This window comes from Grampus griseus (assembly GCF_964374135.1).
Source record: "Grampus griseus genome assembly, chromosome: 3".
Classification (NCBI taxonomy): Eukaryota; Metazoa; Chordata; class Mammalia; order Artiodactyla; family Delphinidae; genus Grampus; species Grampus griseus.
The window spans coordinates 33,962,193-33,976,507 of NC_139019.1; the positions used below are offsets into that span (position 1 = coordinate 33,962,193).

The 14,315-nt window shown below is 37.0% G+C and overlaps 1 protein-coding gene across 1 annotated transcript in view; it reads right to left on the reverse strand.

Moving 5' to 3' along the window:
• Positions 1-4,568: 4,568 nt before the first annotated feature.
• The window catches only part of PLCXD3 (phosphatidylinositol specific phospholipase C X domain containing 3), a gene marked incomplete at both ends in the record, with an annotated part of 183,982 nt that continues 174,235 nt past the window's right edge, over positions 4,569-14,315 (reverse strand). Inside the window, one exon of the mRNA XM_082650270.1 lies at positions 4,569-4,722. Within this exon, the coding sequence (XP_082506396.1) occupies positions 4,569-4,722 (154 nt within the window). The remainder of the gene's footprint in view (positions 4,723-14,315) is intronic.

A 14,315-nucleotide genomic window follows, 5' to 3' on the forward strand; every position in this document is an offset into this window, starting at 1 on the left:
GTTTGAAACTTAAAGAGCATTGGGTGTTCCACAAGCTGGACTATTTGCTTGTAGGAACTCAGATGAGTGCCAAAGCACATTTCTCATGTGATTAAAAAAAAAAGGCCATTTTTAACAAAAATATAATTTCTTTTAAAATTTTAATCCCAAATTGAAACAATAACAAAAATGTCAATGAATTAAGGCTGGTCATAATGTGCCTTTTTCTTTAGGATAAGTTTGATTTTGTATAAGATACAGTATACTTAATACACACATACCACATACAAGCACATACTTCTGACTCATAGAAATACACATTTAGGACTAATACCTACAAAAGAGTATCACAAATGAAATAAAAATTGCACAATTTTCAACTGACTTAATCAACACGTTTTACAAATTCTACAGAACATTTTATCGCTGTCATTGGGAAACAAATAATTTAGAGCATTATTTAAAACTGTATGTAACACAGGAGCCACCAATAAGTTATGGCAAATACAGCATTTACACCATTGTGTCACTGAAATCTAGTTGAAAAAACTAAAGTGCTATAAAATAAAATACTTTTAAAAACCTTGTTTAGCATATCCTGAGGGACACTCCGCATTATTTTCTATTAGCAATTCAAAAAGCGAGCACTCTACCTGTGGAGCTCTCATTTGGACTAGCAACCAAAGGTCAGAAGATTGTGTCATTGGATCATTAAAATTGTAGAACTGAAAAAGTCATGAACACATACATTTCCTGAGACTTCCAAACTTCCAGTCTGGAATCCTAACAGGGGAGATCCTGAATGGGTAACCTTGGCTAAAACATGTTAGAACTCAAAGAACTTAAAACAACATTAAGCGAAGATGCATGTCTGTCTGTTTGTGATTTATATTTAAGTCCATCCTTGATTCTCTAGCTTGAAGTGTAATTGACAGTGTAGTTAGACTATTACTGCTAGGCATTTCTTATTTATGAAGATCTCATTTTTCATTGGTTTTCTAGTGATTTTTCTCCTCTTAAATATTTGAATTATGTTTGTTCCTACTTACGTAGGAGATACTAATTTTAAGAGTTAAAATGACAATAGAATCAGGTTGAGTGATTAGAGTGCAGTTTCAGCTTGAATAGTGTGTGAGATGTGCATGTTGTGTGTGTGTGTGTGTGTGTGTGTGTGTGTGTGTCTGTGTGTGTGTGTGTATGTGTGTGTGTGTGTGAGGACGTGTGTACACACACAGGTGCATACATACCAAATACTTTATGCTCTAATACATTCATTGTTAGGTGGCACTCCATGAAACGTGAGTTTTCCCAGTATGGCTGAAAGTGAATATTGAGGTCATCATATAGAATATCCTAAGGCTTTTAAAAGATGCCTCCTCATTCTCTGTATTCATATGATTGTGTAGTAATAAGGGAGACATAAGAATAATGGCAGGAGTATCTAAATATTCGTCCTTTGAAATTACAGACAGGAAAGCAAACCCAAAAATGATACTCTTTGTATATTTTCCCTCATCTCAGCCACTCACTCCTTTGATTTCCTGCTGTAGATTGGGTAAAAGTTGGATTTTGTTTCTGTTTTCTTTGCCTTGCAGGACTTGTGATGGAAAAGTCTTAAGAAATAAGCAAAACAAAAAATGCACCAAGATGTATCTCCTACCATTTGGGGGTCTATTTGTAGCCCTTGTGCTCTAACTCTCTGGAAACTCAATGCCCAGCTAAGACAAAGGAGCTTAGGCTGATGGTAAGCTCTGATTGCATACCACTAGTCCTCACCCCCTACCTCTTTATTTAAGGCCCACAGCCTGCTCCCTAAGTGTGTCCCAGAGCAGGGCTAATGGGCAGAAGACAGCCAAAGGCATTTTCTCTCCATTCCCCTTGCAAAGGAATCCCTCCTAGTGAACTCTTCCTCTAGTGGAGGATGCATGGTTCACTTCTACCTGTTCCCTCCTTTAGAAATTAAGGCAAGTCCATTTACTCCCAGTGCCTGTTACTTAGATACTGTACATCCACGTGGACACCAAACATTGGCTTGGAAGTATCTTTTGTCAAACAAGGATTCTATGTGCATATCATTAATAGCAATTAAAAGCTTTCTCTAACTCAGAAACCGGAAAATTAATCTAATGCTTCAGCATGTTTGTTTTTTTCCAGCACCCAAATGACAGGTATGACAAAGCTAATTCTAAGCAAACATAAGAAAGCATCTAAGTTCAAGAAAACACAACATATGTACCTCTATATTTTATTCATTTTTCATTTGTATTGAATATGTTGAAAGATCTGTTTTCTCATACATTTATAAGTTAAATTCTTGTGTCATTGCAAGTGTGCTTCGCTAAAGATCCTCCTGAGGGATGAATAATGAATAGTCAGAGAAAACCTCCCCAAAAAACAACTTCACAGGACATAAATTTCAATAAGCTATAGTCCTTTAGAAAGGATTCATATTCAATTGCATATAAAGAGCAGGTGAGAGAGATAGAAAGACAATAAAACTGCAAGGGGGAGGGAAAGCAGAAAGAAAATTATATTTGTAGATAATTAATATCGATTTTTACAAAAATATTTGAACATGATCAGCTACTCTACTTTCAAAAATCTCATCAACTCTTTTTCATACATTGTTAAGGGTTTTGGTCCTAAAATTAAATTACTTAATATTACCTAAGTTTTCACTTGAAAAGAAGAATTTCACTGTGTCTGTCCATGACTGTGTGTGTTTGTGTGTATTTGTGTCTGTCTGCCTGCACAAGAGTGGGTATATATTGATATATTTTGTCTGTTGAGACATATACACACAATTGGAATGGAGATCATATCTGTTGTGTGTATATGCATGCTACTTGGTCAACCACACACACCTGCACACTTTTCATAAATGTTCTCTTCAGTATAAACAATTTCTCTTCCTTCCCCACAGCTGCTAATAAGCACTATTTTCTCATAGTGAGTATTTATAATCTTTTAATCAACTCTTGATTATTTATAATTTTGATGTATGTAACCTTGGAATTAAATCCCTTACCTAGGACTCAGAGATTAAACCACATGTCATACATCTAAATTAACTGAAAGCTGAGAGCATGCTTTTATTTCTCTATGGCCCCATTTTACATGGACTGTGTTTTCCCAGGAAACTATTGAGGTGAGATTATTTCTAAACATGAAGATAAAATAATTCAGAATTGTACAAATTCAGCAAATTTTATAGATTTTTATAAATGCCTCACAATATTCCTGTGAGGCATATTGGTAAGGGCTATCATGCTCTTTTAAGATTGTTTAGAGCTGTCAAGCATCACAAAGACACCAAGGCAGAAGCAGTGCTCAAAGTTGCATTACCATTTTTCTTCCTCATACACCTGGACTATCAAATGGTGGATGGCAGAAACTTTCTGTGAAACTTTGGCCTCTGCCTCAAACTTGACCCTGGGGTGGGACACAGAAGTGCTTTTCAATAAGTCTGCCCAAATCACCTGTATTTAAGAATCTCCTAAAAATATTTCACCGATCCTTGAGAGTTCACGGTCATAGTTTCAAAAACATTGCTCTAATTCACTCTGCCACCCTTCCATTTTCCTCAACTTCAAGTAAAAAAACTCACATTGAACCTTCTCAGAATATATTCCTCAAAATCTGGGATTTAGAATGACATATTTGGAAATCTCAATTTGTTAGGAAAGCTTGCTCAATCTTTCATTTCTTTCTTTTCTTCTTTTTATTTTTTCAGTCAAGATAATTATTAGAAGAACTTTTGTAAGAGTTCTTTTCAGAGTTTTCTGATTTTAACAACTCTTGTCATAATTTTTCATTTACTGAGCATTTGTAGGACAATATTAGTTAAGAGATTTCTGAATTAAAATGATATCCGTCTCTTCCCCACCCCCATTTTTCACTATGGAGTTGGCACTAATAGTTCTTCCACAAAAGTTTTTACTCTATATTTATAGCTGCCTTAAATAGAAATACTGTGAAACACTATTGTTTTTATATAACACAAAAATTACTGATTATGGCCACCAATATTACTTATGCAGGGAAACAGATTTGATGCATATTGTTTATGACCCAAAGTTAGTGAGATTGCAGACTACAGAATATTATACCAGGTCCCACAAAACAAGTACATTTCAGCACAACAATGTATTGGTAATACACGTTATGTTGGGCATTTAGTTATTTTTAAGTCCCATACAACAGCTGATTAAAAAGAGCGAGCTAGAGAGGGAGCAGAAAGGTTCATTTAGAGGATACACAGTGTAGGAGCCCTAGGTTGAAATCAGAAACACAATCAAGTAAACACTCATAAGTTACAAAAACTAATTCTGAGAAACGAAATGTACTAGTCTTTTTTTATTCCTAACACTAGAAGTAGGTTTTGCTCATCAAATGGGAAATGAAATATTTATAGTAATGTAGAGTATGATAATAATCACTGAAGAAATGGTTTCCCCCTTTTCCCACCCACTTTCAGCCCTTATTCCCTCAGAGACTCAGTGGAATAGGAAGATCAGAGTGTTTATAGATAATATGCCTAATACAGTGAGTTTTCTCTATCTTATTCACTGGCACTCCAAATGGTACTATCAAGTGTTGGCTTCCCCTTCATCAAAGACATAGTTGAGCTTTATGACAGTGCTGATGAAATCACCAAGTTCTACGAAATCGGCAGTGACAATATTGATGCCACTCTCTCCTGGCTTCTGCGTGCGGACCCACTGCATCATGGCAGGAAGAGCTCTGAGAAAAGAAGAAAAAAGAGAAGTCACAGAAGGAAAGATATTATTTTTTGAGCTCATGATTCCCAGGACTTCCTTTAGTTTTTTAACTTATTAAAATAAATGCCCCTATTACAGACACAGAATGGAGAAAAAAGCTAAATGGACAATGGCAAATTCTTAACCTCTGAAGTGACTCTGCAGGAGAAATACAGCCATCGCTGGAATCCACGAGGGATTGGTTCCAGGAATCCCCACAGATACCAAAGTCTGTGGATGTTCAAGTGTCTTATATAAAATGAAGTAGTAAAGTCATCCTTTTTCATCCGCGGTTTCTGCATCCGTGAATTCAACCAACCCGGGATCAATTTTATGCATACGGAACCCTAGGATATGGAAGGATGGCTTGGCTATATTCACTACCTTGGTCCACATTGGACTCCATCTTTGGAGATCTCAGATGCCATGAGAATTTATAGAGAAGCTTCTCCACTAAGGAAACAACATTCTTGCACTCATATTCTAGTTTGGTATAGTGTGATTGCAAACCCTGCAAAGCTATGGGGTAGTGAGGTCAGAGATGCATACATGCACTTAGCAAACATTTATTATGAACCCACTATTTTCAGCAAATATGCTGGATATTGTAAATAGATTTAAGGGCAAAACTCCCTGCATTTGACAAGTGCATGGTTTGGTGGTGGGCAGGTGGACAAGGAAGAAAATTTTAATACTGTATAGCACAATCAATGCTCATCCTTTAACCATATTTACTGATCACCTCTTCTGTTCCAGACACCCTTGAAGGCACTTGGAATACCTGAGTGAACAAAGCAGATACAAATATCCACCTGTGTGGAGCTTACAGTCTAATAAGGAAAGACAAACGATGACTAATAATCATAAATTAATTATATCATTTGATAGGAAGGAATAAGTGCTATTAAAACGCAGCAAAAAAGGAGGATTTGGAGTGCATAGACAGAGAGGTGTGGAGCAGATTGCAACTTAAAATAGGTGCTTACGCAGGTCCATTGACAAGAGGACATTTGTGCGAGGGTTTGAAGGAGACAAGGGAGTTGTCATGTAGAAAGCTAGGGAAAGCGTTTCAGTTCCTGCCATGGCCCTGAAATGGTAGCGTGCCTAAATGTGGCAAAAGAAAGAAGAAAGTATTAAAAGATGAAGTTAGAGAAATAATAAGGAAAGGGAGGCAGATGCTGTAGAGCATGTAGACTATTATAAGGGTTTTGAGGTTTACTCTGAGCGAAATGGGGAGTCTTTGGAGGACCTTGAGCAGAAGAGTGTTATGATCTGACTTAATTATAAAAGATGATTCATTACCATGACAGCATAGTGGAGAGTCACCTAGCCTAGCTTGCAAAGTCAGGAAAAACTTTTCAGAAGAGTGCTCCCTGAATGTTGAAGGATTAGGAAGATTTAGCTGGGTAAAGGTGGGAACAGGGTGATGCAGTGCATTTTCAGACAGAAGAAATAGCATTCCTTCATTCATTGACAGGAATAGGGCGTGCTTAGGAGTAGGGCGTGCAGACAGATCCAGGAGATGTTAGGAAAGATGCAATATCCTATGACAGCATATTGAAGAGAAACCACTATGACCTAAGGGAGCAGGAAGGGAGGTTGACATGAAAAAGGGATAAATGAACTGAGGTCTGAGAGATGGTAGTGCAATAACAATGAAAGAGTGAGGAAATACATGTGGACACTAATTTCCTGGATGAGATGGAGGGAGAGAGAGAAGTGAGTGGGTAGAGAGACAATGATGAGATTAAGAATCTCAGAGAAGTTACAAAATTTAAGGAAGTCTTAAAAATGTTGGAGAAATAAGAAGGAACCGGATGATAGACGGCTTTCAGAAATGTAGACCAACTGAAAGCTGTTAACCAGGGAAATAATATGCTTAGACTTTTGATTCAGAGAGAGTGGTCTGCCTTCATTGAATGGAAGAAAGCAAGACTGGGATCAGGGCTAACAATTAGGGAGCTGTGGAAGGAAGCCAGACCAGAGATAATGGTAGCTTACATCTCAGTGGCCACAATAGATATATTTGAAAGGAACTGAGGAGATAAAATGACAACATTTGACTGGTGTGGGATTGGATGTAGATGGAGAGGGAGAAAGAAGCCATGTTGATGCCTAGATTTCCAGCGGTATTCTGGCAGGTGAGCATCATTTGCTAATCTTGGAAAGACAGCACTGAAGGCTTTCCAGTGGATGTGCTAAGTTCAATCTGAGACATGTTGACTTTGAGGTGACTTTGGGACATATGAGTTGAGATCTTAATTCACAGTTAAGTACAGTTCTGATATTCAGGACATAGAGCTGGTCAAGAGTCATCACATAGAAAGAATAGTTAGAGCTATGAGAGTGGATAAAATGACCTGGGAAGGTAGTATAAAGAAGGACGAGAAGAGAAAATTTGAAAATCAACAACATGGGCAGAAAAGTTGATTCAATTAAAAAAAGAGAGAAGTAGGCATAGAAGTAAGATGAAAATTAGGAGCAGGTAGTGTCATGGAAATAAAGGAGAAAAGAAATCCATGCTTCTTTTGGTTTGTGAGGTTGAAGCATAGAATGTAATATGTGTGTCTTTCTCCAGACCTCAGAAAGTGTATCTAGTCAAACTTGACCCATCCAGGCAAAACTGAATCAACTGCCTTGGACTACATTCATCCTGTGGGAAATACCTTAAAAATTCAGATCCACATTTTTCAGCATACAGATAGAGGAGGATACAAGTGCTTCTAAAAGAGCATAACATTGATTTAAAAGGTCCATTACCAAAAATAAATAAATAAATAAAAGGTCCATTGCCTTCAGAAAATAGACTGACAGGTGGAGAAATTTGGTCTTCACAACAACAGCTTCAGAAGAGAATTCTATCTTGAAATGAAAAATCTGGATCCCTAGAGCACAGACTCAAGTGTATTCAAGTTCGTTAGAAAGACAGATGCCATGGCAATGTGTGTGCAGCCACTTGGGTTTGAATTCCATTACTTTCTCTTCTGCACTTGCTAGGGCAGATGGTTATATCTCTGTTGTGAATATAGTATCACCTTGGCATTTTAGAAAAAGCAGACACTCTTTGGAAAAAGTATCAGAACGAGTGCATTTCCTGGGAAGAATAGTTCTCTAGCAGATATACTCACTTTGAGATGTGAGAGGTAGGGTAGAGAAGCGTGATGCTGATGTATTAAGTTTAACCAAGTAGCTGGCTTACCAGATCCCTAAGGTACTAGGTTTTGGGAGGCTCCTGAGCAACAGAACCCCCATTTTAGAACCATGACCATCACAGAAAGAGATACTCAGATGCCCGCTACTGCTCTAAGACTGGAATTCCTGGGCCTGTATTTAGAACAACTAATTGTTATCCCCATGGAGCTATGTTAGGAGAATATGAGTGCCCTTCTCTGTTTCTCTATAAAATAGATTGCTTTGAGGATTGATGAAATATCATCTTGGAATAGCTTTTAGGCCTCAGGTGAAATAGGAGTTTTACATTTAAATGCTGTTTCTCTGAGTCATGGGAATATTTCTCTTTTTCTGTTCAGATATAGTTTTGTAAAGTCAGTACGATACCAAAGACAAAACAAGCAATAACACCAAGTTGAATATGAAATACTCAGACAGACTTAAGTAGAATTATGATAAACAAAAGACTCAGTATACTGGATTAAAACTAGCAAATGCTACTGAAGTTATGATGATTATTTAGAGTGGCATTTCTTAAACTTTTAAAATTATTCCCCCCTTATGGAGCCTTTTAAAATATTTTTCCCTCCTCACCCTCCTTCTCAATAAAATTTTAATACCACAGATAGACTCTAAATATGCTTATAAGTTGTTTGTATATACCTGTGCTTTTTACGTAAAAAGAGTAAATTTTTTATTTGCCCTCCTGAGAATCAATTTTTATATTAGGTAATTAGAGTAAATTGAAAAGCCTACTCTGGTGGTAATAAAATATTGTCTCAGTGTAATAATTTTCATGGTATAAGACAAACTGGTTAACAAAGACCTACTGTATAGCGCAGGGAGCTCTACTCAATATTCTGTAATGACCTATATGGGAAAAGAATCTAAAATTGAGTGGATATATGTACACGTATAACTGAATCACTTTTCTGTACACCTGAAACTAGCACAACATTGTTAATCAACCATACTCCAATATAAATTTTTTTTTAATTTTTAAAAAATTAAAAAGAAAAACTGGTTTAACTTTAATTTTAAAAAATCACTCATTCAACAAAGATATATTGTATCTGTGGAAGACAGCATTCTAGGTGTAGCTCCCTAGAGCCATTTTGGGGTTCAGACCTTCCTCACCTCTCTCCAAGAAACGTTGCCACAGCCCTGCCACCAAATTGCTTTTTCGTGCCTTTTCTACACTACGGTCACAACACTCTTTCTCTCAACCAAATGCATTATTCTTCTACATGAACACTGCAAAGTCTTCTGTCACCTACAAGATCCATAGGCTCTTGATCAGTATATATGAGTCCCTCCATCCTCCCTCATGCATCCACCACACACACCTCTCTTCAGCTGCATTTGTTGCTACTTCCTACATGCTCATTTTTTCTCTAGTAATACTGAAATGCTTATGTTTTCTCCCAAACATCATACCCTGTGGTTTCATGCCTCTTTTTTTTTTTTTTTTCAGGGCTTCTCTCTATATGAAATACCATTCTTTCTTTCAGTACCCTTCTTGGTCTAATTTCTGCTTGCCCTTCAAGACTTGGCCCAGGCAGCATCTCCATCCCTCAAGTCCAAATCTGGGTGAAGAACTCTTTTCTTGATGCTTTATCCCCATAAGCACAGTTCTGTAACTACACACTGCACATGGCATTCAGATTTTCCACTTCCATGCCTATTTCTATCAGCACCTGCACACTTTTCAAAAAACAAAAATCATATCATAGTCATCAAAATATCCCCTGTACTTGCCACAATCCCTGGGACCCAAAAGGAAAATAGCACATTTATTGAACTCAAATGTTACCTAGAAATCCTGGTCTCAGCTGTCTCAAAGTCTAACAAGAAAAATGGATGTGAACCAACCATGACAATACAATATGGCACAACAGACATGGGCATAGGATCCTGTGGGAGCATGTAGGTAAAATAATTTATTTCACTTGGGAGAAATTATGGAGAAATTTAAGGAGCGTGTCACAAAATAGGTGACATATGAGCTTGGTCAAGACTTTTTAGATAAAGAAGAAGAAAGCATTTCAAGAAAAGGGAATAGCACATCCAATAGAATATGGGCTGTATGGTAGATCTCCAGAACTTATCTCTCATAACAGAAACTTTGTACACGTTAATCATCACCTCCCCATTTCTCCCTCTCTCCAGCACCTGTGAACACCATTCTATTCTCTGCTTCTACGAGTTTGACAGTTTTTGATTACACATATAACTGAGATCACATAGTATTTGTATTTCTCTGTCTGGCTTATTTCACTTAGCATAATGCCCTCCTAACAAAACTGTACTGTATACTAAGATTTGCTAAGAGGGTAGATCCTATGTTAAGTGCTCTTACCACACACACACATAAAAAAATAATAAAGGGGTCAGAAGGAAACTTTGGGAGGTGATGGATATATTTATAGCCTTGATGGTGATGGTTTCATGGGTATGTACCTATCTCCAAACTCATCGAGTTGTATACATTAAAAATGTACAGCATTTTATATGTCAGACCTCAATAAAGTATTTTTTTTTAAAAAGCATATGGGCATGAAAGAGAGGACATGATTAGGAAAGACAAGGTGACCAGAGAGTAGGCGCCATGGAGGTGTGGGGACACTAGGGGGACTGACTGGAATAGGGGAGGAACAGGAATGTGTTGGGCCAGATGGTTAACGCCTCCTTTGACAACCTGTGAAGTCAGAGCTTCCCTTTATATGCACTTAGGTTTGCTGTTGATTTCGTCTAAAGAAGAGTTCTTTGATTTTCCTATGCAATGAAGAATCTAATATTAATTCCATACAAAGTCTATCATCTAATGGCACTGAAACTTGTATTCTCTTCACTTATAAATAAAGAGCTTAGGAAGTTCCCTTTGGAAGTTCTCAGATTGCTACGAGATCCTAAAAAGCCCTCATTTGCTCATTCATTCATTCATTTTTTCATATTAGTTCCACCTTTATAACCAAAAAGTTGCTAGCAGAAATTTGAAGAGCATTCACTAATATTATGAAGGAAAATATTTCTTAGTGAAATTATGTAGTCTGAAGAGATTACTAAATTCTCTTTGAATTTGTATATTAATATTTTAGTATCTATTTATGGAATAGTCTCCTTTGGTCTCCTATAATCACATAGAAAGATGTGACTAAATAGATACTGCAATGTTGTCTTTTAAATGCCCCTCTTTTTCTTAATCTCTCATTTTCATTAGATGCTGGATTTACAGTGTGGATTTAGACTGTTTATTCGCAAGACCTCACTGACTACCAGGAGAATCATTTCAAGATAAAGAAAAATTTGAATAAAATCCTAGCACTAGTGTCAAATCTGGAGCCAGACTGTTTCTGCTCAAGTCTCAGCACTGGCATTAATTTTGAGCAAGTTAGTTAACACTCTAAGCCTCAGTTTTATCATCTATTACATTAGCATATTAATGAGGATTAAAGTGCTTAGATGAGTGCCTGGCTCTCTGTGAGTGGTAATGTATTGAATATCCACTGAGTGACAGCCCAGGCAATGCCCTGCTCCAGAGTCTCAAAGAAGGAAGGCAGCAGGGAATTCTGAGAGCAACACCCAGCCATAATACAGTTGTGATATAAAAATGAGCCTGCAGGATTTCTTTCCAACCTTCACAATTTCCTATCAATGATAGAAAGTGGGTGGGGGGGATGTCCTTGTGTATAAGGGCAAGACTGGCAATGAAGCTTTAGGGAAGTATCCTTGGAAGGGTTTTTTGGGGAGGGCACATAATTGGGGCAAACGTCCAAATATGCTTTTCTCATCATAGATTCTAACTTAAGTTAGCAAAAGAGCAGGTCCAGAACCAAAATTTGGTACATGAAACCTAAAAGCCCTTCTCCAGAATATGGAGCTCTCCTGAGTAAAGGCATCTTTAAACAGTTTGCAGGCTTCTTGGAGAAGAAACAGGCAAGTCTACAGGAATCAGAAAACCTTCCTCCAAGGAAGCAACAGGAGAGCAGCGATGTGGGAGCCAGATCTTCTGATGTTCTAGCTTTGAGAAACAATTTTGAAAAGATTTAAAGGAAAAGATTTAGGAATTGGAAGTGCTGAGTTCAGTAACCCTCAGTGTGTTGACCCTGACTTATTAATTCATGTCAGTCTCCTACTTAGGATGCTTCAATCACCCCTCACTGCTTTTAGCATGAAGATAAAAATTCTTAACTGGTCTATAGGCTCTGAACAGCAGCTACTAGCTGCTCCTCCAGTTTCATCTCTGGTCCCTCTCTCCCTCACTGAATTCTAGCCACATCCACAGTCTTACTCATCTTGACCAGCCTAATTTTCCTCAGGGAACATTGTAAGGGCTGTTGTTTGTTCACTGTTTTTTTTTTTTTTTTCCTTCACCAAGAATACCTCATCTTCCCTGCCCCTTCACTTGACCAACTCACTCACTTCTCTTTCAGGTGATAGTTTAAATGTCACTTCTTCAAAACACTAGTCAGAATTGTAATTATATTTACATGTTTGATCAACACCTGCCCCCTATCTAGACAGCAGTGGCTTTGAGGACAAAGACTGTCTGTTTTCTCATTGTTGGAGCCCAAAGGCTCAGCATAGCACTTGGCATAGACTGAGTACTCAATACATTTGTATTGAATAAATAGATTTTATTTTTAGAAACAAAAGGTTGAGTTTTAGAATAAAAGTGCATGCAGTAACATAATTCATGGAAAGACTGCTCAGTTTTCCTCACCGTGGCTATTGCCAGATTTTAGTTTGTGAATTCACTGCTATTTTGCTAAACAAAAGTCTTTTAAAAATTAACTTGAAGGATTTTAACTTTTCTGTACTTGGCAGGTATTACTGGCAAATTTCCAAATTGAACAGTCAATTTGCAAAATGACTTTTCCTGCATTACACGTAAAGTGTCCTGAGAGTCTGTGTTAATAACGACAATAGTAGTCATCATCTCTCTAAGAATAAAGTTTATTAGCATTAAACTTAATTAAACAGATTTCTTTATTTACTATCAATTTATTGTTAATTATAATTACCTATCATTTAATTAGAATTAAATTTATTAGGAACCCATGTCAAATTCATATTCAAGTGTGTGTGTATACCTAATACTTTTACAAAAAATGCATTTTATATATGCTACTTCTCTAAATTCTCTAAACTGTTGTATTTTGTGGTTATGAATGAACAATGTGGATAATAAAACACTTGAATCTTTCAGTGAATTTTATTTGAATATATTTAATTTTCAATGAAATGTTTCTTTTGTTGAATGAAATAGAATCTTTAAATTAAATTAATTTTTACAGAACTCTCTGATGCCCTTGGAAATAAAGATTACAATGAAATGTCAGAGCCTTGTTACTGCCTTTCTGAAACCCAGCCTCTCCTGAGAAATGGAGGCTTCACTGGTCTGCAAAATTTAAAATAATGATCACAGGTCTTTCTTCCCTTGGGCAACTGAGTCACTCAGGACCAACCAATTCAACTCAAGTCTGACATATTTAAAATGTGATTTCCTGTCAATCTAGCCATTTCTGAAGGCTTAGAAATTTCACTTGAAAATGTAAAGGAGAGAAAGATGAAACAAAAAGAAACTCCCAAAAGGTTGGCATTTCATGCACTGAATCATACAGTGATTGATAAAAGGCAGGGTCTTTGCATCTGTAGTTTTAAACCCCAGAAAGGGCTTCAGAATAACTTCAGGTAGACAGATGGATGTATCTCAGAGATTGTAACTTGCATGAAGACAAGGCTTAGCATTTTTTGCTAAACCTGTTTCTGTTTCGAAAGGAGCATATCTGATTTATGCCTGATAAAAATAACTCATTTTTGGAAAAAAAACCTTTTTCCCCTGAGATTGCACTCAGAGAAAGAATGAAGTCATGTGAATGATCTGCAAAACAAATGCCCTAAAATCAACTCTAGAGATTTTAGAGGACTTGGGCTTTCTTGAATAAGAGACTAAAGTCCTCCCAAGTCTTCCTATGACAAGCACTATGTACTTTCAGAACTAAATCCCCACAACTATTTAGGTGTAAAACAGAAAATAATGAAAGTTACAACTAAACATATAGCTGGTTTGAATTTTTCCCTCTGTGGCCATGAAAGGAAGAAATCCCTCTCTCCTTAACCTTCCCAGATTCTCTGCTCAAATCAAGTTCAAACTCCATCTGCAGCTTGATAAAGACATCTGTTCAATGCATATTTATAAAGCACCTCTTATGTGCTACATATTATTCTGTGTGCTGAGGATGCCAGGGTGCTCAGAAACAGACCCAACCCTTGCCCTCTTGGTGTGTACCTTCTAGTTGGGGAGAGAGAGATTTATTAAAAACAAACAACAAGCACCATTTATTGAAGAGGCTGTCTTTTCTCCATTGTATATTCTTGCCTCCTTTATCAAAGATAAGGTGA